The sequence below is a fragment of the Protopterus annectens genome, chromosome 1.part2, assembly GCF_019279795.1.
Source record: "Protopterus annectens isolate FY-2018-M chromosome 1.part2, PAN1.0, whole genome shotgun sequence".
NCBI classification, from domain to species: Eukaryota; Metazoa; Chordata; order Ceratodontiformes; family Protopteridae; genus Protopterus; species Protopterus annectens.
This window is the reverse complement of record NC_056727.1, coordinates 990,892,541-990,916,411: the sequence shown is the minus strand read 5'-3', so window position 1 is coordinate 990,916,411 and position 23,871 is coordinate 990,892,541. Positions and strand designations below refer to the sequence as shown.

At 43.3% G+C, this 23,871-nt stretch overlaps 1 protein-coding gene across 1 annotated transcript in view; it reads left to right on the top strand.

Moving 5' to 3' along the window:
• Nucleotides 1-23,871, top strand: part of LOC122792213 (protein argonaute-3) — a 1,955,650-nt gene that overhangs the window by 175,917 nt on the left and 1,755,862 nt on the right. The window contains exon 2 of the mRNA XM_044059953.1: nucleotides 8,132-8,303. Coding sequence (XP_043915888.1) covers nucleotides 8,132-8,303 — 172 coding nt within the window. The remainder of the gene's footprint in view (nucleotides 1-8,131; nucleotides 8,304-23,871) is intronic.

Genomic DNA, 23,871 nt, shown 5'->3' with positions numbered 1-23,871 from the left:
CAAGATTTGTAAGACCTTTCTGAAAGGTACGTTTCTCTTGAGACCTCCTATTAGGAACTCCGCCCCTCCATGGGATCTAACTTTGGTCCTTCAGGCTTTGATTGGACCACCTTTTGAACCTGCAGCTTCTGTTGATTTGAAATTCTTGTTCTGGAAAACTGCCTTTTTGGTAGCTATTGCCTCAGCTAGGAGGGTGTTGGAGATTCAGGCCCTCTGTGTTAAGCCCCCGTATCTTGTTTTCCATAAGGACAGGGTCTCTCTCAGGACTAACCCATCTTTTCTACTCAAAGTGGCCTCCGAGGTGAACATCAATCAGTCCATTAATCTCCTAGTTTTTTTCCCTATCAAAACAAAGGGGAGTACAAACTTCATTTGTTAGATGTTTATAGACAGTTACGTTTTTTTTTACACAGAATAGCTGCCTTCCGCAAGTCTGATCAGCTCTTTGTTTCCTTTGCAAAACCCTTCTTGGGTAAGCCAGTTTCGAAGGTGACTCTGGCCAGATAGATTTCTAATTGCATTCTGCTCACATACAAACTATCTGGCCTATCAGAGCCTATAGGGGTTCATGCTCATTCTACTCACTCTATGGCTACATCTGCTGCATTCTGGTCTAGAGTTCCCTTGGATGACATTTGCTCTGTGGCTACTTGGGCATCCTCTCATACCTTTATCTCTCACTATAAATTGGATTTAGTGTCCAGAGGAAGGGCGGGTTTTGGCTCTGTAGTGCTCTGGAATATCCTTCCTTGAGGACCTCCCAAGTTTTTGGTAGCTGGGGACTCTGTCCCACAGGTTGATGACCAAATGAAGTTAACTACTTCAGATAAAGAAGTTATGTACTCACCATAACATTCCATCTGAGTAGGTAACTTAATTTGTCAGCAACCGACCCCCCCTCCTTCCCCCTAACCTGGTTCTTTGATTACCTGGACCCTAGGATGGTTTATCAGGTCCTTTGTTAATCCTTAGGTTAGGATTCTTCAGGTTGTTGTTTTGTGGTTGTGAGGTTATATAGGTGGGCAAACGCGATCTGAGGATTGGAAGGAGGTAGCAGGGTATTATGGGTAAGGGCGAGGAGCTTGGAGCTCGGATCTCTAGCTTGGAAAGCTGCCGGCTTGGATCCAGGTTAGATCCGATACCCACACATTGCTGACCAATGAAGTTACCTACTCAGATGGAATGTTATGGTGAGTACATAACTTCTTTTTCAGATGTGGGGGATTCAAGGATCCTGTCCTACAGCCAGCACTACTCCCACCCCAACCCTCTCCACCCGACAGGAAGACTTTCTTCCTTCTACCACCACTGGGAAAAGATTGCACAAGACAAATGGATCCTAGAGATTATAAGGAAGGGCTTTGCCATCCAACTCTGGGTAAGTCCACCTTTTCTAGATATCCCCCTCCCACCAAAACCACAGCAAAAAAATTATTCCTCCCATTCTGAAAGAACTATTACTACAAGTATCCATTCAAAGAGTGTCTCCAGATGAAGATGAAACATGGTTTTACTCTTGCCTTTTCTTGGTTCCCAGGAAAGAGGTACCTGGAGGCTTAACCTAGATCTCTCAAGACTGAAGAAGTTTCTGATGGTACCAAAATTCAAGATGTTAACCCTTCAGAGATTACTGACCTTTATTTTGCTATGAGCATGGATGGTGACTTTGGACTTGAAGGGCGCTTGTTTGCATGTTCTTGTGGCTCAGGAATGCAAAAAAATTGCTACAGTTTGTCAAGGGGATTGCATTACCAATTTTGTGCCTCACCATTTGGCTTATCTGTTGTTCCTAGAGTCTTCGTCCAATGTCTGGTGCCAATCGTCACATTTTGTAGAACACAAGGCGTCCACCTTTACCCTTATCTGGACAACTGCCTGATTCAGGCAAAGTCACCCTCAGAACTTCTGATAACTATGCAGCTCATCGTGGATTGCTTTTGGGGGGTGGGTCTGACCCTGAATCGTGGGAAGTCCCAACTCCTTCCAAGCACCAGGACTTCTTTCCTGGAGGCAGTCGTGTACTCAGTCCAACAGAAAGCATTCTTTCCAGAGTACATGGTTACTTTCGTCTCAGAATATCTCAGAATTCTATGATCCAAGCAATACATTACAGCAAGAGAGTTCCTCAGGACCCTAGATTACATGGCTTATTGCATTATAATCATCCCCTTGTCAAAACTGCATATGAGGAACTTGCAGTGATTCCTAAAGAAACACCTGGGCTCAACATTAGCAGTCCTGCAAACCATTGTCCCTGTACTCCCATGCCTAAAAATGTTGTGGGAGGAGAGTGTTCTCAGCAATCCAGGAGTGTCCTTTCACTTACCAGAGACCATACAGACCATGATAACAGACTGCTCCAACATGACCTAGGGGCCAGTTTAGGAATTTTCAGAGTCTTGGGGATATGGGGCAGACAGCACGCAAAACAGTATATTATGTTAAAAGAAATGTAGGCAGTCATCCTGGCTGTGCAAGCTCAGAAAGACAAACTGTGCCCGGGACCACTTCAAAATTGGACAGACAATACCACATTAATTTGGTACTTTATGTAAACAAACAGGATGGAACATATGCATATCCCCTATGCAGACTAGCAGTGGAACTTTGGCGGTTGCCCAACAACTGAATGAGAAGCGCCCGTAGCATTTTACATCCCTGGCATGGACACTCAGCTGGCAGGCTGTCTAAGCAGAATCCTCTTGGACTCCAACAAATGGATGTTGAAAAAACAAAGTCTTTCTGCACCTCAAACATCATTGGGGAGTATCTTTGTTATATACCTTTTTGCTTCATCAGAAAATGGGCAGCTAAACAAATTCTGATTGAGAACCCAGCAGAGTTTCATAGAGAACAGACACCTTCTCCTTCAGATGGACAAAGTTCTTTCTGTACATCTTTGCACCAGTACCATCTTCCACAGGGTACTACTAAAGTTGGGATCATATAGGCCAAATGTAACACTCCTTGCTCCCTTCTGGCCCATGCAACACTGGTTCTCCATACTCCTAACTCTCAGCAGGGGGGAACCAAATATTCCCACCACTCATGAACCTTCTAACTCAGAATAATGGATCTGTCACACACCTCAGTCTATAGACTCTCAAGCTAACAGCTTGGAAGATTGGATACTGACGCCATCCACTCAGTTTTGCTCCTAGGATGTTGTTTCCATTTTGAAAGAGGTTAGAAAACTGAGTACTAGAAGGTCATGCATAGCCAAATGGAAAAGTTTCTTATCTAGTGCCATTCCAATGGTAGTGTCTCTTCTCCGGCAAACGTACAGGAGATTTGAATATCTCTCCCATGACGCCTCTCAACTGTACAGATTTTCATAGAATGTCCAGATTTTTGCCCAATATTTTTGGTCTGGTTCTCTTAAAATTATGATTTTTATGGCAAATAATTGTCAAGTTTCTAAGTTTTAAGAGCAGTGTTTAAAAATTGTCCCTGCTGTGGGCCTTTGTCCAGATTTCTTGCTCTAAGAGGTTGAGAGGTATGCACATCTCTTTGAGCAAGGACTATTTTATTCCAGGATGAAGGTCCCAGCTTCTACCTTCTCAGCCTGCCTCCCTGTGATCCCCACAATTTATTACACTCCTACATTAAGCAATTCCTGATGAGAATAATACACCTGAGACCAACCAGGTGGGAACCAGCACCCCCAAAAACCTGAGTTTTGGACATGAAAAACTTACTGTGCCACACTTTGAGCCAGTGGCTTTAGCCCCTATTAAGCTACTAACATGGAAGACAGCCCTCTTGTTTGGACTCAAATCAGCTAAGGTATTTCAGAACTTCATGCTCTGATGTTCATGGAGAAATTCTTAGTCTTCCACAGGGGCACCTTGAAAACTAATCTATCCTTTATGCTCAAGGTAGTCTCTTAAATGCCTGTAAATCAAGCTATTCACCTCACTGTGCTCTTTCCAAGCCCCCAGAACAGGGGAGAGAGAATCTTACACTCACTAGACTTACACAGACAACTAAGATTTTATTTCCACAGGACAGAATTCCCAAACAGATCAGACCAACTGTTGATTGTTTTCACAGAACAAAAACAAGATAAAACAGTTGGCAAACAATTTCCAAACTGATTGCTTTCTGCATTTTTTTTCTGTTATGTTCAAGGTAAATAGCTTCCTGGCAAGAAGAGAGCACACTAATAAATTCACTGCAACTGCCTTTCTGACAGAAGTGCCCACACAGACAATTCTAGAGATTGGTACTTGGTCCCCTGTTCATACCTTCTCTAAGTATTACCACCTTATGGCCATCTGTAGGGTAAGAGCTGTGTTTGCCTCTGTTGAGACTGCTGTCCCTGCATCGGATCTCAGTCCAGCCACACAACTAGAAGTTATGGGAGTGTTTGCAAGACTCTGTACTCCAACATTGACTATGATTAACTTAATACAGTTGTGTTGCTGTATCATCCCCCACCCACCTTCCTTTTCTACTCCTCAGCTTAGGGATATCACCTCATAATAGTGTATGGTTAGGCAGGTCATGGTCAACATCAAAACTCCTTTGTACTTGGACAAGAAAGACCTGAAGATAGTGTCAGCTGATGCCCTCTTTATACCCTAAATTCCGCCTTCTAGAGGATGGTGAAAAACTCTAGTATTTGGGCTGGCCATGAGCTTCTGCATGACAGTAAATTTCAAGTCTCATACTGAATGAGTGATGGCCTGTTAAAAGGAGTCTTGTAGTCAGCAGATGCATGGAGAGGTGAGGGAGCAAACTTGTGCCGCCATACAAAAATGCCCTCCCTTTTCTCAGTGATTGGCAATGATTTGTGTCCTTATGAAAAGTATAGATGGTAGACTCTTAGCCAAGCAATGTTTTTTTAAGTGGATGACCAACTGCTCTGTTTTTTGTCACAATAAGTGTGGGAGATCTTCAGAAGTGGCTCCAAGTCTTATTTTATTTTCTGTGCCCTCTTTTTCTCCTCAAACCTGATGACCATTGTGTCCCCCATATTGTATTTGAATCCTTTCATTTTTTTTTGTCCTGTGCTGCGAAGGCTACCCAGTACAGAGGTGAGAGCCACCCGGAGAGGCTTGCATCTCTGCCCATGCTTCCTCATCCACTGGCTACCTGCAAAAGGGGAGCCTTATCCCCTACCCTGGCTTGTCTGTCTTTCTTCCCCAGAGTGAGGCCCTGTGGTGACCATTCAGTATTCCTGAGCACAGAAATACATGGCACTCCCACCTATCAACAGTAAGTCCTTATACTGAGCGTAGGCCATGGAAGCATTTTTTTTTTGTAGCTTTAACTGTGTCCTTTGACGGCTAAGGAGAATGCCTGTGTCACCTTCACTTAGTTGCATGAGCACTCTCACATATTAGTCCAGGTGACTTGTCATCCCCGTTTTGGGATTACAAAGCCAAATCACCTTTGTTGCGACTCCTGTGAGTTTCTTGCAAGCCTGCACTTAAAAAATAACAGTCATCCACACTGCAAAGTCACCATTACCTCCCCTAGGATGGATGAGTTGGTAAAAGCCATTCATTATCCAGCCTCCTTACCTGGCTTTTCCACCAATAAAGCAACTGCTTGGACCCTGTCTGGTTTACGGTCGGGGATTTATCTCTCTGTGCTACCCTTCTGTGAGGTTGCTGACTATGTCAGTAGCTTTCTTCAGAACTATGTTTAGAGGTTCATCATGCTATGGCATCAGCTCTAGTTTTGTGTTTTCCTTGTATCCTGGGTTGGCATAATGGTTAAATTATTTATCTTACAAATATAAGGTACAAGGTTCGAGTCTCACCATTAAGAAGCATTGCTAGGCTTAAAAAGGCTGCCTGGTGTCTTGGCCTAGAAATTATCAGTGAACCTATGAACTCAGCATGCACTGACTGCACACATTGTAAGGAGCATACTTGGCCCCTTTTGCAAACTGATGCACTGTTGCATGTTACCTCTCTCCCAGAGATAGACAAGCAAGGTCTAATCACTCAAGCATTACTTGCTGTCTCCTAGGCCGGCTCATAGTTTTATCAGGTTTCTAGTTAAGCCTGAATGTCAGATGGCATGGAATGTTAACTTATGTGTCTGAGATAACCATTTGAAATGTCGGGACCTGCTAGAGTGATTCCCAAAAAAACAGAGACCGAAATGGTTGAAAAAATGGACTTAACATATACAAAGTCCAAAGTGGCAATGTCTGGGGATACCCCATTTTCTGCAAGGTATGGCAATCTTGGAGTTAGCGTTTATAAGTATGGGAAGGTGTGAGCGGTGCAGGACCCCCACCCGCCCGCAAAAAAAAAAAGTTTAAAGGAGAAGAGTGATGTTCGATATTTTTTGTTCTTCTGCAGTTTCATCCTTTTTTTGACATGTTGGCACTCTGCATTTGGAGTAATGACATTTCAGTAGGGAGCTGCTTCTGAATTCTGCTGTTTTGAGTCATTCCCAAAAACAGTCCTTGAAAAATAATGGTAATAATTTAATGAGTAAATGCGAAGACCTGCCTAGTTTATAAAAAGTATGCCTTTGCTTGCATACTCTTTCAAATACTGCTTAACTAGTGTGCATTTCATTAGTCACTCGTGAGCCTCTTATAGGCTATACCACACTATAAGAGAAAGCAAATCAGATAATCTGGTAATTTGTAAGCTAAAGAAATAAAAGGAAACGTCTGCCCTTTCATTTCATCTAAATGAATAACTTTACTACGTTCTTTGTGTATTGTGGTTTTGACTAGTGATACTGATAACTTTCAGAAATACTGAGAAAAAAACTGTATGTCTTCAGGCTTATTAAAAGAAGAAGATAGGAGTGTAGAAAGCATATTGATATTACTACTGGGTATTTGTTCACAAACTATATGCTTTCTAGTTATCTTTAATAAGTAATTTGAGGGAGCATTCAGACAATGATTAATTTAGCATGTCTGATTGCTAGCTGTTGTAATCAAGATTATTGAATGGGTCATTCTAATTTTTGTGTTTCAACTCTCTTTTTGTGGTATTATGAGGCAGGTTTTCTCTTTTGTAGTCCAATATGCCACTCGTGGTTCAGAATAGTACGTATCTCGTTTCGTGTAGAAACAATGGACCCAAGTTAAACACAGATCGCCACAAGTCAGAATTCCAGAAGCTGGTTTGTTAGCCTTCTGATTATGGCAGTTTGCAAAATACTTCTCATGTTTGAATGCAAGTAGTGAATACTTTCCACATAGACAAAAGTAGATGGTATGTGAGGGCATTTTTCACTTGAAAGGTTGATTTTGCTAACTAGGAACTTCAAGCTTTAGTAGGATTTCTCTACAGGTCTTGGCAACTGTTGCAATACGCTTGTTAAAATAATCTGTATTTGAGTAAGCATCTTTCTTTTTAGTTTATAGTCCGGTCTGATTTAGCGCTGGCCAGCAAACTGTAGGGTCGTGTCATGTTCTCTGTTGCTGTGAATTAAGTCTGTTACCAAACAAGTAAACCACTGAAAAGATAATAGTTTAGCAGGTATTAATGTAAAGGAAATGAGTGTCACTGCATCCATCCGTTATACATGGGTATAGCTGCAGCCATACGCAGATGTCCGGTGACCCCAACACAAGGGTATTTCATGTTGGGCTGCATCAGTTATGCAGTTAGTAAAGTCTGTCAAGCCAGGACACTCATCTTGTACTGCTGCACAATTCTAAACTTTGTTTCATGTGGTGTCTGCATTCTGCTATGAATTAGTTATACAGAGAAGAATAATAGAAACCTTAATGTTTTGAACACATTAGTATTCTTCTTTGTTGGTAACAGGATCCAAACGATTGTTAACAAACAAAACAAAACAAAATCATTTCAAGATTAACTCCATTAAACATAGCTGTTGAGTGTGGCACTTTAAATTCTTGGAAAAGCTGCTGTAAATAGCCTCCCTTAAGTCTTTGTGTTAACATACTTATTTTACACCATGTTATGTTTGTTTCATTTTAGCAAGAAATTTACATTTAAAAGTTGAGTATGATACTGAATTACCATAACATGTTTTAGTTAAGTTGGCTTTATCGGTAATCTACATGAGGTCAGTAAATTACAGTGGTTTGTGATTTTTTTTTAATAACACATTCATAACAAAAGTATTTACTTATTTATTTTATTTTATTTTAATTAATTTATTTATTTTTAACCTACAGGACCCGTCGGGGCTCAGCCCCTGTTCATGGTGCCCAGACGGCCTGGCTGTGGCACCATGGGCAAACCTATCAAACTTCTGGCAAACTGCTTCCAAGTCGAAATTCCAAAGATTGATGTCTACCTCTATGAGGTAGATATTAAACCAGATAAATGCCCCCGAAGAGTGAACAGGCAAGTACCTTAAGATTTACACTTGTAGCTTTTTATTTTGCATGCCAATGTCGCCTCCAAATATGTCCAGCTGGAGTCACCATGTTAAATGCACTGCTTCATAATGGCACTTATGTTTCAAAGCTTCATGTAGCAATACTCCAAATTACTGTTGGCTGTTTTGTTGATTGACTGTTGTGTTTTTTTGTCATATCGCTAATTCATTTATGATCTCAGTCCACCTGTGTGCTGGTGCACTTGTTTTGAAGTGTCTTATTGCAGATCCCAAACAGAAGATTTACACTGGTCTCCACTAATATAATCTTGTGGTGGTTATCATTTGCAGTTAGTTTGTTGTCTCACAGACTGCAGTCTATTACAAATTTTTCTGCTTGTTTCACAGTTTACTTTTGTTAACCTCATCCCCTCTGCACTCACTGCTAAGGTCTGAACTGGTGTCAGTTTCTTGCATATCTTTTTTGAAAAGATTTTCTCTCTGGCATAATTTCTTTGATATATTGTAACAGTAAACAGTGTTGTCAAGCTTGTGTTTGGTGTGATATATTTCAGAATTATCGACAGGTGTAGCATATAGGTTATTAAGCTTTAAGAGATGGACACAACATGGTGTACTCACATTTCATAGGCATTCATACCTCTTAGAGCAAAAAATCTGGACAAAGCTATAAATAATGGGGGGAGGCCAAAGACCCATAAATAGGGACACTTTTTAAAGATATTGCTTTCACAAACTTACAAAGTTAATAGAGTAACAGGCTTTGCATTAGCATTAATTTTCTGAAAGGTATGAAGTCTGAAACTCAAATGTCTGTCATTATTTTCTGACTTTAACACCTAATGATTTAGCAACGATTTGCCAGAAAATCACACCTTTATGAGAAACAGACAAAAAATGAGAGACAAAATCTGGGCATTCTGCAAAAATCTGTACAGTTGAGAGCTAGACATTGCTAAACACCACTATCAGCTTACATTCTGGCATTTGGTTAAGAAAAGATGCTTCTGATTTCAAAAGATGGTGCAATGTATCGCTTCACCTTTTTTCAGAGATAAAACATTTTTGTATATGTATACTGAAGTAGACATTAGAAATATTACTATAGTACATTTTTTATACTGCTTCATTTCTCTGCTGTGTTTAGTTTGCTATCATTTATGAATACACATTTTCAGTATTTTAGCAGATGCTAAAACAGTTCTCTCACTTTTTTACCATTTACCACTCACTTCATATCCCCCTGGTATCTTCTTTTACTCGTTTTTTTTTCAATAGCCAACACATTTGGAGGATACCCTGCATGTGCCCCTTCTCAATGTGGATCTCATGCCTTCATTCAGGGAGGATCTCTCATTCAGGACAAGCATGGATCCCCCATCACCAGGGAGAAGTGTGAGAATGCTGGGGTCATCAAACTGCAGGCAAGTGTGTTTTTCTTTTAAGCACTACCTCTCTCTGTTGTGCTGGGTTTGACATCACAGAGGTATGCATTGAAATTACAAGGGCTTTCCCCTCCCCACTTGCATGGTGATCTGTCCTTCATGTAGCCTGCCCCCAATGCAAATTGGAATCTAGATTCCAATAAATCTAGTATTACAGGCAGTCCTTTGTCTTGGCTGCATGATTTAAGTACATCCTCATGCGCTGTCCCAAGGAGGAATGGGTAGCTAAGCCTTGTCATTTCTGTTGCTTCCCCATGCTATCTCCAGTAGGAGCTTGAGCCACTGTTCTAACTTAGTTCATGTGGATCTTTGTCATGGCTATGTTCTTCCACACCAGTAAAGTTGATAGCTGCAAAAACAATTTAACAGCAATTGCTGTTTCTTGAACTGGAACTGGAAGTTTAATATATTTCCATATCTCCTAACATTTACTATTAGGAGAAACAGCCACATTAGTAAAACTTGCAACTGTAGACTGATATGGAACATTAAAATCTGACAACAGACTTTCTGGATGCTGCCTCAACCCTGTAGGTGTGCCTGTGGATATGTCCGTACACTTTAGACTCATAAGTGCCATGGGTGATTTCTCTTTCCTCTCCGTCTCTTCTTGACTAAATGTGTCTTGCTTCTTCTCTGCACTTTACTGTGTGAAGTTTTCTCAATTAATGATCTTGGCTTTTATTGCTTTAGAATAACAACCGCTTTTGGTTGCTTGTGGCAATTTTGTTGAATTCTTAACTTATCTCCTTCCTGCGAATCAGAAAGGGTCTTGGTATGGTCTGTCTGTCATAGTAGATTAGAATTTTTTCATTCTATTTTGCACCCGAACTTTATTATCTGGATTCAGTATTGAAATATACATATAAATCCTGCTATTCAGCCTAGATTCACCAGTAGCTATTTACATGACAGACCAGCACTTGCCATTGGAGTAGTTCTCTGTTTCAGTTCAGCAGTGTGACAGTTACGGTTATTTATCAGTGTATTGTACACCATGTAGTTCAGTTTGTGTGGGTCTTTCAGTCTAACATTTAGACAGTGCATAATTTGGATTTCAAGTAATTTGATGAAACTCCCTTTTCTCCGAAAAGATCTTGAATTCTGCACATCCATATCAAAGACTATTGTTTGACACATCAGCATTGGAAGTAGCTTGCCTTGTATAGGTGGTTTTCATTGCATTAGTAACACTTTTGGCTTCTGTAGTATCAAATCATTTTAACAGTTTCTGGAAAGTTCAGATAGCAATTGGCACATAATAAGCAGATGTGCTGTTAATACTTGAAAATGCTATACCACCCATAAACCATGATGATCTTCCTGGAAATAAGTTAGTCATGATGGTTGGCTTGGAGTACTATTCTGATATAAATTTCTTTGCTTCTGAAGTACGTCTCTCTGAGGATATGCTCCAGCATTCTGATTGCTGCTACCACTGCCTTCATATTCTGCTGGTGGTGGCCCATTCCAGGTATGATTAATACACCCAGATCATTTTCTGGCTCTGATGCCATAATTTCCACTCCTCCCAGATGATACTTCACACTAGAATTGGTGTGACCTAAGTGCAGCATTTTGCACTGAACCTCAGCTGCCACCTTTCTGCCAACGTGTTTATTTTTTCCCCCATTTTCTTCATTGGAGTCTTCTCCCAAGCTGCCATTTCTGCACCTTTGTGGCATAAGCAAAGATCTGAAGTAGTCAACTTCATTTGATCAACAAACCTGTGGGTTACGGATCTGACACGGAAACGAGCCAGCAGCATACCAAGCAAAAAGATCCAAGCTCCAAGCTCCTCTCCCTTACCCATACTACACTGCAACCTCCTTCCAGTCCCCAGATCTCGTTTGCCGCGGCTTTGCCAAGCACGGGATTCTTAAGCGCTCCAGGCAAGTGTAGCAATTTTTTACTTCAAAACTTCTCTTTTAGTCTACTTTTTGTGTGTGTGCGTGCATTTTAGTACCTTTCTTCAGGTGTTCTCCCTAGCCTTTATCGCTCCTCCACCTTTGATAGTTACTCATCCTTTAGTAGGCCTCTGTTTTTCCTTCTTTCAGGTGCGCGTGTGTGGCTCTGTGTGTGCTGTTCTTCGTATTTCACTGTTGCAGTCATTACATTTGGGTAATTTTGCTGGCAGGTTTCCCTCAGTCGGCCTGAATTCCAAAGTCTTGGGTCCTGCGTCGGTTGCTGTCTTCTCTTCCATGACGTCAGGTCGTCAGGGGTATAAAACATGCAGCCGACGCCATTTTCTTTAGTCTTTCTTGCTGCGCGGTGCCCAAAATAGAAGCATTTCACAAGTGCCGGTCTGCCGACTACTGAAATATTCGAGTTTGAGTTTCAGAACCGAAGTCTTCACTAAAGCTAAGTACCCCATTGGGAAAACTTTTTTCTTGCTTTTTACCAGTGTCAGAAAAAGTTAATAATTGTATTACTTGTGGGAAGCAAATACCTCATAAGGATTTCCATTTATACTGTATTCCTTGCCTAGGCCCTGATCACAACGTGCCTGGCTGTCGGTTTTGTGCTAGATTTAACCAATGCACTATTAAGCGTCGGTATATTTTTGCATCAAAGTATTTTGGAAACAGATTTAACTACCCAAAGATGTCATTGGATAGCAATCCGACTACCGGAGTACATAAAAAGTGCAAAAAAAAGGACAGAGAAGGGCAGTCGAGATCCAAAACCGACAAAGCTTCTCCTAAGCCAGTCACCGGTTCGCCGGTACTCAGTGAGGCACCTTCGCAGCCCCGATACCCCGCTACATTCGAGTCGCAGGCCTCTACCGACACCCATGTGGAGTCCGGTATGCCACAAGATACTCAAGGTATTGGACCGACAGATGCATCTCCCTCGGATGGGTCCGGAGCCGCTGAGCAGGCACCGGCTTCTGAGGATGTGTTCAGACCTCAACATTTGTACATCAAACCGACGACAGCTGCAAAACCAAAGACAAAAGCAACTTCTAAAACTAAAAAAACGATGCGTGAGCCACGTGTGCAGGCCTCTATGCCTAAAAAACAGATGATCAAAATGGCTGAAGACCTTATTACCTTGATCAGGGGTACCCATCCCCCTCCTGATCAGGGATACCCATCCCCCTCCTGGTAAGAGGCCTAGGCAAGACACTGATTGTGAATCTTCAGATCAGGTTTCTATTTCTTCTGATTTCTCTTCTGATCAGGAATTATCTATACCTCCCTATGAGGATTGTGATGCTGAGGAGTCTATTCCATCTGCATCTCCTCCTGAGGATTATTCATTTGGAGAAACCTTACATACTTTGAGGGAACATTTTCACTGGGAGAGTCAAGACTTCTCAGAATCAAAAAAGAGGCTCAGGGATTTCCTTCTCCCTGTTTTAGACATTGTGGATGATGTGTTTTCAAGTCAAGCTTGACCCCTGACTCTTTACCTCCGGCTCCCAGTAAGCCTGACAGATATTATAGGGTCCCTGACTCGCATAAATTCTTATTTAGAATCCCTGCTGCTGATCCTGAAACTATTTCACAGGGTCCAAAGGGAGTTAAGGCCTCAACAGCAAAAAATCCTACCCCCTCCGACAGAGATTCAAGGGCACTGGACAGATGGGGGAAAAAGGTTTATACATCTGCAACCTTGGCAATCGGGGCCTTAAACTGTCAATTTCATATGCTTAAGTACCAACAGCATGTTATGGGATTGCTGAAACAGAAAATGATGTTGATTTCAGATTGTGCAGAAAATAAAGAATTGCAGGAATTATTGCATGCAGCTGAACAAGTTGGAAAGCATACTTTGCAATGTGGTTTTGATTCTTTAGAGGCCTCCTGCAGGGCCGCAGTTACTGGATCTGTGATTAGGAGGCATGCCTGGTTAAAGGAACAAAATTTGCCTGATCATGTTAAAGCTAAATTGCTAGATGCACCTTTACAGCATGATTCTCTGCTTGGTATTAAGGCAGAAGAGGTTTTAAAGAAAATGGAAGAGAAAGCTAAGTCTATGCAAACTGTTAAAGACTTCGTACAAGTGCAGCCACCAAGATTCAGTAGACACTGGCCTACAAAAAATTGGTCCTTTCCTGTGTCAGACAGAGCTCAAAGGGGCAAATCCAGGCACCCTAAGGGTTCCATATACCAGGCGCAAGATTCATGCAGGTCAAAGCAATGGGGCGCATCCACCTCCAAAGCTGGAGGAGATAAAGCGCAAACCTATAGAAAGCAATCCCAATGACTTCCCTCTGCCTACACCAAGCACTTATCTTTTGGCAGCGCCCATAGGGGGAAAATTAGCACTTTTTGCTCAAAATTGGCAGTTAATAACCCAGGACAAGTGGGTACTAAACATTGTATCACAGGGATACAGATTCCATTTCCACACTCTGCCAAGGGCAGATGGTTGGCCAGATCTGCCAAAAAATCAATGGGCAGAGGCACACAAACAGGTTATGTCCCTCATGGATATGGTGGCCATTCAGACAGTGCCAGAACAGGAAAAATGACAAGGTTTTTACTCAAGACTGTTCTTGGTACCCAGGAAGGACAAGGCCTGGCGGCCAATACTGGATTTATCGATTCTGAACACATTCCTGGACATTCCAAAATTCAAAATGCTGACTTTGCAGCAGCTGGGCAAGAATGCTTGGCTGGTGACTTTAGACCTAAAAGAGGCATACCTGCACGTCCCAATAAGACAGTCGTGCAGAAGATACCTCAGATTGAAGGCTGGCTTTATACATTACCAATTCTCTGCACTGCCCTTTGGCTTATCTACTGCGCCCAGGGTCTCTACAAAATGCCTGGCACCAGTAATTGCATTTTGCAGGCAAAGAAGTATACAGATATATCCTTACTTAGACGACTGTCTCATTCAAGCAAAGAACAAGGACACCCTACTTCAACATCTGGCATTTGTGAAACGGTTTCTAACATGCCTAAGGTACACAATAAATGAAAATAAATCACAACTGGTACCCTCTCAAAAGATAACATTTCTGGGTGCCAGCTTGAATACAGCTGCCCAGATGGCTTATCTCACGCCAGACAAACAAAGGCAACTGGCTACTTACTTCAAACTGATGGCAACAAAAACCCAGTCTTCTGCAAGACAAATTCTGCAGGCTCTGGGCTTCATGGCATCCTGCATCCTACTAATTCCATATGCAAGATTGCATATGAGGAAACTTCAATGGTACCTAAAAAGTTTATGGAGTCAACATGCACACAGCCTGGAAACAATGATTCCTCTCATTCCCTGCCTGCAACAGGAGTTTCTATGGTGGGCAAAGGCCTGTCACCAAAACATGGGACGGCCCTTCACTCTACCCCCTGCCAGCCAAACTTTAACAACAGACACATCAGATTATGCCTGGGGGGACCACATGGCAGGAAGATGCATTCAGGGCATATGGGAACCAAAACAAATGCATCTACACATCAACCAGAAAGAGATGCTAGCTGTTCACAATGCCCTAACAGACTTTAAGGACTTACTTCATCCAGGACAACTACTGATAAAGACGGACAGCACCACAGTCATGTGGTATATAAGCAAGCAAGGGGGCACACACTCATACCCCCTTTGCAGATTAGCCATGGCACTGTGGGACACAGCTTTGACCTACCAAATACATCTTCAAGCTCAATTCCTGCCAGGAAAACAAAACACTCTGGCAGACGATTTAAGCAGAAACCTTATGGATCCTCACGAGTGGAAGCTAAATCCACAAGTCTTCAGCATGATAACAGAGAAATGGGGGAGTCCAGACATAGATTTATTTGCCTCTCCTCAAAATTATCAATTGAAAAGATTCTGCACAAGGACATATCACAGACAAGCATGGAAAGTGGATGTCCTATCCTTCAGTTGGAAAAACCTATCAGTTTACGTCTTTTCTCCTCTGCCTCTTCTACCTAAGGTCCTCCTAAAAGTCATGAAGACTTTCTGCACGACTCAGAAACAAAATCACAAACTGATAAATACCACCATTGCAGGTCGCTGCACCTCTAAAAAGCTCCTAGTAAAAATGTCTGTAAAGAACGCCAATAAACGAAAATACCAAACAGGAATTTTATTAAGGTTAAAACCAAGCTTTTCGTCGGCGCTCTACAGCAACTTCTTCAGAAAGCAAACTATAAACAAAGAACAATACATCTGTCCCATTATTTAAGCATCATAGCTCCACTCAAACACTCCCTCTTGTGGAGACACCTGGGATTTTTGGATTATTAGGAGTACTGAATATAACCTCTGGATTACTAGGTTCATAGGTTCATAGGTTCATACTAGGCTATCTGCCCTAGGGCATTTATAAGCCTAGCCAGAGTATGTTTGGCTTTCGCCACCCATTTTAAATTTATTTTGCTATGCCCTTTTTCGAGGTTAGTATACTGTGCCTCTGTCTAACAGTGACACAGAAGTGATACCCGGGGTAAACCTACGATCTCCCATCCACTCATCAAGATTCCTCTTGAAGAGAGTCAGTGAGGGACTCTGCCTAACCTGGACTGGGATTTTATTCCATAGTGAAGGGAGCCTCTGGGTTATGAATCTGTCCCTCCAGCATGTCCTATTTATTTCAGTGCTGAGGTTCAAGTCTCTCGAGCGTGTAGCTCGATGGGATTTGGATTTTTTGAGGTGCAGCATGTCCCTTAATTCCGGGTTGGACATGGCTTTATACGTCAGGCACAGGTCACCTCTGAGCAGGCGGTATGCCACTGAGTAGAACTGGAGTTTCTTTAACCGGGCAGCATATGGTATCTGTTTGAGCCCTTTGATCCTCTTGGTGAGGTACTTTTGGGGTCTTTCCAGTTGCTGCAGATGTTTGATAAGGTACATCCCAAAAGGGGCATTGTACTCGATTATGGGCCTGATGAGGGATGAGTAAAGAGGCACGATGACCTCCCCTAATCTAGATGTGAATCCCTTCATGATTAGGTGAGCTATATAAAATGCTTTTCTAACCACTTTGGCCACGTGGTTGTCAAATGAGAGACTGCTATCAACTTGGGTCCCCAGGTCCCTAATTACTTCTTCTGTACTTAATGGATTACCACCTGTGTGGTAATTTGTGGGCACTTTGTTTTTGCCAAAGGGGATGACTATACACTTTTTGGCGTTTAGCTTGAGGCCATGGCTCTGGCACCAGTTGTCTGTTTCTATGAGGTCCTTTTGGAGGATGCTTGTGTCGGCTGGAGAGTCGATTATGGCCCAGTTTGCAGTCATCTGCGAACTTGGTCAGCCACAGTCCTTCCATGTTGGCCTGTACCTCCGAGAAATATATACCAAACAAGAGAGGTCCCAGGACTGAGCCTTGTGGGACGCCACTTGTAACTGGTTTGGAGTCTGACATGGCTCCAGCAATTCTAACCATGTGGGTTCTGTCCTTGAGCCAGTTTGCAACCCATCTAGTGACATAGGGGTTTATATTTAAGCTGGTGAGCTTATCTATAATGCCCGAGTGGGGTATTGTATCGAAGGCTTTTGCGAGGTCCAGATAGGCTGTGTGGACCACCTTCCCTTCACAATGGCCTTGGTGACTGTTTCAAAGAAGTCAACCAGGTTTAAGAGGCAGGATCTGCCCTTAACAAAGCCGAACTGGGTAGGATCCAGTGTCTGTAGGTCCCCAATATCTTTATTTATGAGGTCCATGATGATCTTTTCCATAGCTTTGCAGACCAAGCTAGTCAGGCTTATTGGGCGATAGTTTCCAGGGTCCGTTGAGGCACCACCTTTGTGGAGAGGGACCACTGTTGCTGTACGCCACTCTTTGGGTACATATCCTGTAGTAAGGCTGAGATTGAGCAGTAGTTTTATGTTTGGGTTTAGCTCTTCTTGGAGTTCATGTAGGACGCAGCCTGGGACACCATCTGGTCCCATTGATGCTGTGTTTTTTGCTTTGGAGAGGGCGGCTCCCACCTGAGCATCTGAGATGTCAGGGGGGCAGCACTCTGCTGGGATAGATATTTGCCCTTTTGGTGGGGAGGGGGGGGGGGAGTTTGCGCTGAACCTGTCAGCTAGGATGTTGGCAATGTCTGTGGGTTCGGTGTATTTTTTGTCATTTTGGACTAATTCTGAGCATATCTGGGAATTCCCACCCAGGTTCCTAACTTAACTAAAGAAAGCCTTGTGATTATCCTTAGTGTCCTGTACAATTTTTCTCTCAAAGCTGGCCTTTGACGATTTTATGAGTGCCCTTAGTTTTTTGCTAGTACTGATCAGAGATGCCTTCCCTTTTTGGGATTTTGCTCTATCATGTAGTAGCTTCCTTCTTCTATTGTATAGTTTGTTTATGGCTGGGGTCCACCAGACAGGTCGTCTGCCTTTGGAGGATTGGGTCTTGGTTTTATTTGGGATTGCATGATCCATGCATTCCTGAAGGTGTTCATAGAATGCATTTATAAAGGATTCTGCAGTCTGGGCCGTATTTTCCACAGGCCCGGGGGCTTTGAAGGATTCCACCTCGGTTTTGAGGAGTGTGAAATTTGCTTTAGAGAAGTTTTTCACTGTGGTTTTCTGGGCAGGGGGTGGGGTCTGGATGTGAATATCCAGTGAGATCAGTTTATGGTCTGATCTTACCAGTGAGGGATACACTTCTGGTCTGGAGCATAGAGTCCCCATGTTGGTGATGATCAGGTCCAGTATGTTTTCCCCTCTTGTGGGAGTGGTAACAAGTTGATGTCCTTCAAGGATGCATCTGCAGTCTTTACAAATGGGTTGTCCTGTCGTCAGGCAGCCCTTCGGTCGGCCGGATTCCAAAGTCTGGGTCTGGCTACGGCTGGTGTCGCACTTCACCCGACATCATAGCGGCAGTTATTCGGGTATAAAGCCATCAGCCGACTCCATTTTCCTCAGTCTTTCTTGCCCCGTGGCGCCCGAAGCAGAAGCTGTTCGCAAGTGCCGGTCGGTCAGATCCAGAGATTACTACTACCGAATACTACTTCGAAGACTTCTATAAAGCTAAGTACCCCGTTGGGGACTCTTTCTTGCCTCAGCCGATGTCAGAGAAAGTTAATAACTGTTTATCTTGTGGGAAACAAATACCTCAAAGATTTCCACTCCTATTGCATACATTGTTTAAGCCCAGACCACGACGTAGCAGCTTGTCTAGCCTGTGCTTCTTTTAACCGACGGACGCTTAGACGTCGCTCGGACTTTGCTGAACAGATTTTCGGCTCCGATTTTGCCTACATTATGCCGTCGGATCCTCCGACTACGCAAATAACCAAAAACGCAAAGAAAAGGCGCGACACTCGCGGTCCGCGGTTTTGGCCGAAACCACGGTTAAGCAAACCACGAGTGTCTCGGTTTCGGCCGAAACCGAGCAAGCGGTTCTTTCTTCAGCCGATAACTTGCCTTCTACCGAGGCCTCTTCTAACCTGGTAGAAACGGCTTCTGAAATCCAACCTTCTGTTGCGATTTCACAGGATTTATCAGACACCATTCCCCTAGATATTTCTACCCCTGCACGTGGAGCTGCTAGGCCTCCTCCAGCTATGTCTATTAAGGCCTTTGCCAGGGCTAAAGCAGCCAAATCATCAAAACCTGTGCCTGCCAAGCCCCCCTCTCACAGGCCCAGCACCAGCTCCCATATGCTTTCTTTGGCAGAGGATCTCATCTCTTTAATTCGTGGAGCCCAGCCTCATCAAGACAGGGCCTCTCTCCCTCCTCCAGAAAAGAGGCCTAGAGCAGAGCCCCCTGAGCCAGTATCCACAGATGATTCCTCTGATGACTCAGAACATACAGACCCTCCTGAGGCTTCTTATTCTCCTTACGAAGACTCTGATGCTGAGGAGTCCATCCCTTCAGCCTCCCCTCCTGAGGAATTTTCCTTTGGGGAAACCTTGCATGCTATGAGGGAACAATTTCAGTGGCAGGGCTAAGATTTCTCAGACTCTAGAAAAAGGCTTAGGACCTTTCTACATTTGCCACAGCATAGGCCTTTAGCTATACCTCCAGTTCTATCTGTTGTTGATGATGCATTTAATGATGCTTGCACTGCTCCTGATACTTTACCTCCGGCTCCTGCTAAGCCCAATAGGTACTACAGGGTCCCGGACACTCATCACCACTTATATAAGGCTCCTTTTGCAGATCCAGAGACCATCTCCCAGGGCCCTAAAGCTGTAGCAGCTACGTCTTCTAAAAACCCCCTCCCCTCTGAAAGGGAATCCAGGTCCTTAGAGAGATGGGGTAAAAAATTTACACCTCTGCTACTTTGTCAGCTAGAGCTTTGAACTGCCAATTTCATATGATTCAATATCAAGAGTTTATGCTTGACCAGTTAACTAAAAACCTGTCCTCTGAAGAATCTTTAGATAAAAAGTATGTTCAAGAAATGTTACATAACATACAGCAGGTTAGTAACCATTCTTTAAAATGTGGCTATGATGCACTGGAGGCTTCCTTTAGATCAGCCATGACTGGCACAGTTATCAGGAGGCATGCATGGTTGAAAGAACAGGCATTACCAGACCATGTCAAATCTAAGCTTTTGGATGCACCTATGGACAAGGTCAATTTATTTGGTGCCCCCGCACAGCAGGTACTAAAAAAGATGGAAGAGAAAGCAAAATCTGTGCAAACAGTGAAAGATTTCTTACAAGTTCAACCTCCAAGGTTTAGCAGGAACTGGCCCTCCAAGAATTGGTCCTTTCCGGACTCCTCTAAGGCACAAAGAGGCAGGAATAGGCTCTAGAGGCAGAAACCAATCCAGGGGTGCCTACAGGGGTCGCCAGTGGCAGGGTAACAACCAACGAGGCACGGATACAGCCACCACCACTACAACAACTCAATCACAGTGACTTGGCGGTGGCACCGCCTACCAGGGAACAACTAGAAGCACCCTTAGGCGGAAAGCTAACATTATTTTCAAGAAACTGGCACTGCATTACAAGAGAAAAATGGATTTTGCAAACTATAGACAAAGGTTACAGGTTCCATTTCCATACACTACCAGGAAAGAGAGGAATGCCAAACCTACCACCTTCTCAAAGGGCAGAAGCTCTAAAACAAATATCTCAATTATTAAGAATGAGAGCTGTGGAAAAGGTACCATCTATGGAGCAAGGGAAAGGATTTTACTCCAGACTCTTCCTGGTACCAAGAAAAGAAAACAAATGGAGGCCTATTCTAGACCTGTCCGCTTTAAACACATTCCTCATTGTTCCAAAATTCAAAATGCTGACCCTACAGCAGCTTCTTCCCATGCTGGGCAAGGAGTCTTGGCTGGTAACTCTAGATCTCAAGGAGGCATACCTGCACGTCCCCATAAGACCAATTTGCAGAAGGTACCTCAGATTTCTTGCAGGATCAGAGCATTATCAATTCTCAGCATTGCCCTTTGGCTTATCTACTGCGCCCAGAGTGTTCACGAAATGCCTGGCATCAGTAATCGCTCATTGCAGACTTCAGGGAATTCAAATCTATCCCTACCTGGACGACTGCCTGATACAAGCGGACAACAAAAACAAACTAACAGAAGACTTACAAAGAGTCATCTACCTGCTGCAAGCCCTGGGATATACAGTCAATACAAAAAAGTCAAGGCTGATTCCATCCCAAATAATAACCTTTCTGGGTGCAGAACTAGACACATCAAAACAAATGGCATTTCTAACTGCAGAAAAAAAAGAGCAACTTCCTCTCTACTTCTTGGCATTAACAAAACAGAGCCATCTAACTGCAAGAAAAGTGCTACAAGCTCTAGGCTTCATGGCATCCTGCATAATACTGGTCCCTCATGCCAGGCTGCATATGAGAAAGCTACAGTGGTACCTAAAGAATTTGTGGTCTCAGCACAAGCACAGCCTAGAAACCAAAATTCCTATGATCCCATGCCTGAAGCAAGAGTTCTTATGGTGGGCTCAGGCCTGTCAATCAAACGCAGGATTGCCCTTCTGCAAAAGTCAACCAGGACAAACCATCACGACAGATGCCTCAGACCTCGGTTGGGGGGCACACATGATGGGCAAGTGCATTCAAGGCCTATGGACTCAAGACCAGCTGCATCTGCACATAAATCTAAAAGAAATGATGGCAGTAAAATTGGCAATCCAGGCATTCAGACCTTTTCTCCAAGAAGGCCAGTTGATGATAAGGACAGACAACACCACAGTTATGTGGTACATCAACAAACAGGGAGGCACACTCATACCCTCTATGCCGGCTGGCACTGGACCTATGGGATGTGGCTCTGAGCTACAACATTCAGTTACAGGCAATTTATGTACCAGGGAAGGAAAACATTCTAGCAGACATATTAAGCAGAACTACAACAGATGCCCACGAATGGATGCTGCATCCGGACATCTTCAAAACCATCACAAGAGAATGGGGATTACCACACATAGACTTGTTTGCATCCCCATTCAATCACCAGTTGAAGAAATTCTGCACAAGGACTTACCACCCACTTGCTTGGAAGGTGGACTCCCTATCCTTCAGTTGGAAAAGCCAGACAGCATACGCATTCCCACCACTTCCTTTGATGCACAAGGTGCTTCTCAAGATCAAAGAGGAACGTCCGAGGATCATTCTGATAGCCCCAGACTGGCCAAGACAACATTGGTATCCACTGCTGAGGAGCATGTCCCGGGAACAAATATGGACACTGCCCCTGATCCCATTACTGCTGACACAGAACAACTACAACATCCTGCATCCAAACCTAAAAACTCTGCAGCTAACTGCCTGGAACATTACATAACAGCAGTTAACCCAAATTTATCCCAAAGGGTTAAAGACATAATCCTGGAGGCTCGTAGACCTTTAACAAGAAAGAATTATGCAGCAAAATGGAAAAGATATCTCATCTGGAGTACTGCAAAGGGGCAAGATGTGACACTGATGAACATAGCCAACATCCTGGAATACTTGGCGGAGCTCTTCCATACAGGCCTGTCCTATTCTTCCATCAAGATACATGCATCAGCTATTTCAGCAGAATACAGCTTGGATCCTCCTGTCTTCTCGCATCCTCTGCTCAGGCAGTTTCTGAGAGGAATTAAAAATGTAAAACCTCCCAGGAAACCTCCATTGCCAGCATGGGACTTGAACTTTGTGCTAGAAAAACTGACTCTACCTCCTTTCGAACCAGCAGCTACAGCAGAATTACAATACTTATCCTGGAAGACTGCTTTCCTGCTGGCAATAACTTCAGCAAGAAGGGTCTCTGAACTACAGGCATTAATGGCAGTACAACCCTTCCTGATTTTCCATCAGGATAGAGTGTTCATGAGAACAAATCCTACATTTATGCCTAAGGTGGTATCCAGAGTCTCTTTAAATCAGGCTATCCACCTTCCTACATTCTTCCCCAACCCACAGAACAGGGGAGAAAAGCTCTTACATACCTTGGATGTACACAGACAATTACGCTACTACCTGGACAGGACAAAAAACAATAGAAAAACTGACCAGCTTCTGGTAGCATATGCAACAGGAAAGGAAGGAAAACCAATTTCTAAACAGACAATCTCCAAATGGATAGGAAATTGCATTAGATTTTGTTACTCCTACCATGGAAAGAAAACTCCAGAGAACATCAGGCCTCACTCCACAAGGGCTACAGCCACTACCACAGCTTTCTTACGAGGAGTGGCTACCAAGGACATTATAGAGGCTGCTACTTGGACCTCCGTGCATACATTTGCCAAGCATTATAACTTACCTCTATACTCTAGGTCCCGTGCTGGTTTTGCCACTGCTGTTTTGCAAGGGATCCTGACTATACCATAATCTATTCTCATTTCCTCCTCCCCTAGTTTAGCTATGGTATTCTACCCATTTGTAAAGACTGCAGATGCATCCTTGAAGGACATAGTACAGTTTTGTACCTACCATAAATGTAGATGTCCGAGAGGAATGCATCTGCAGTCAGGATTACCCACCCTCCTTCCCCTCTGAGGTACTCCTAGGGTACTTACCAATCTTCAGCTAGCTTGGGGGGGATCTATTATGGTGTATTTGTTTGTATATATGTACATACATGCTTATTTTGTGTGTTTGCTCTCTACTATTTGGAAACTTTGGCATTTATCCAAATTTAGCCATCCAAGAGGGCACCTGGCATCTGGAGCAAGAAACACTGAGGAAAATGGCGTCGGCTGATGCCTTTATACCCGAATAACTGCCGCTATGACATCGGGTG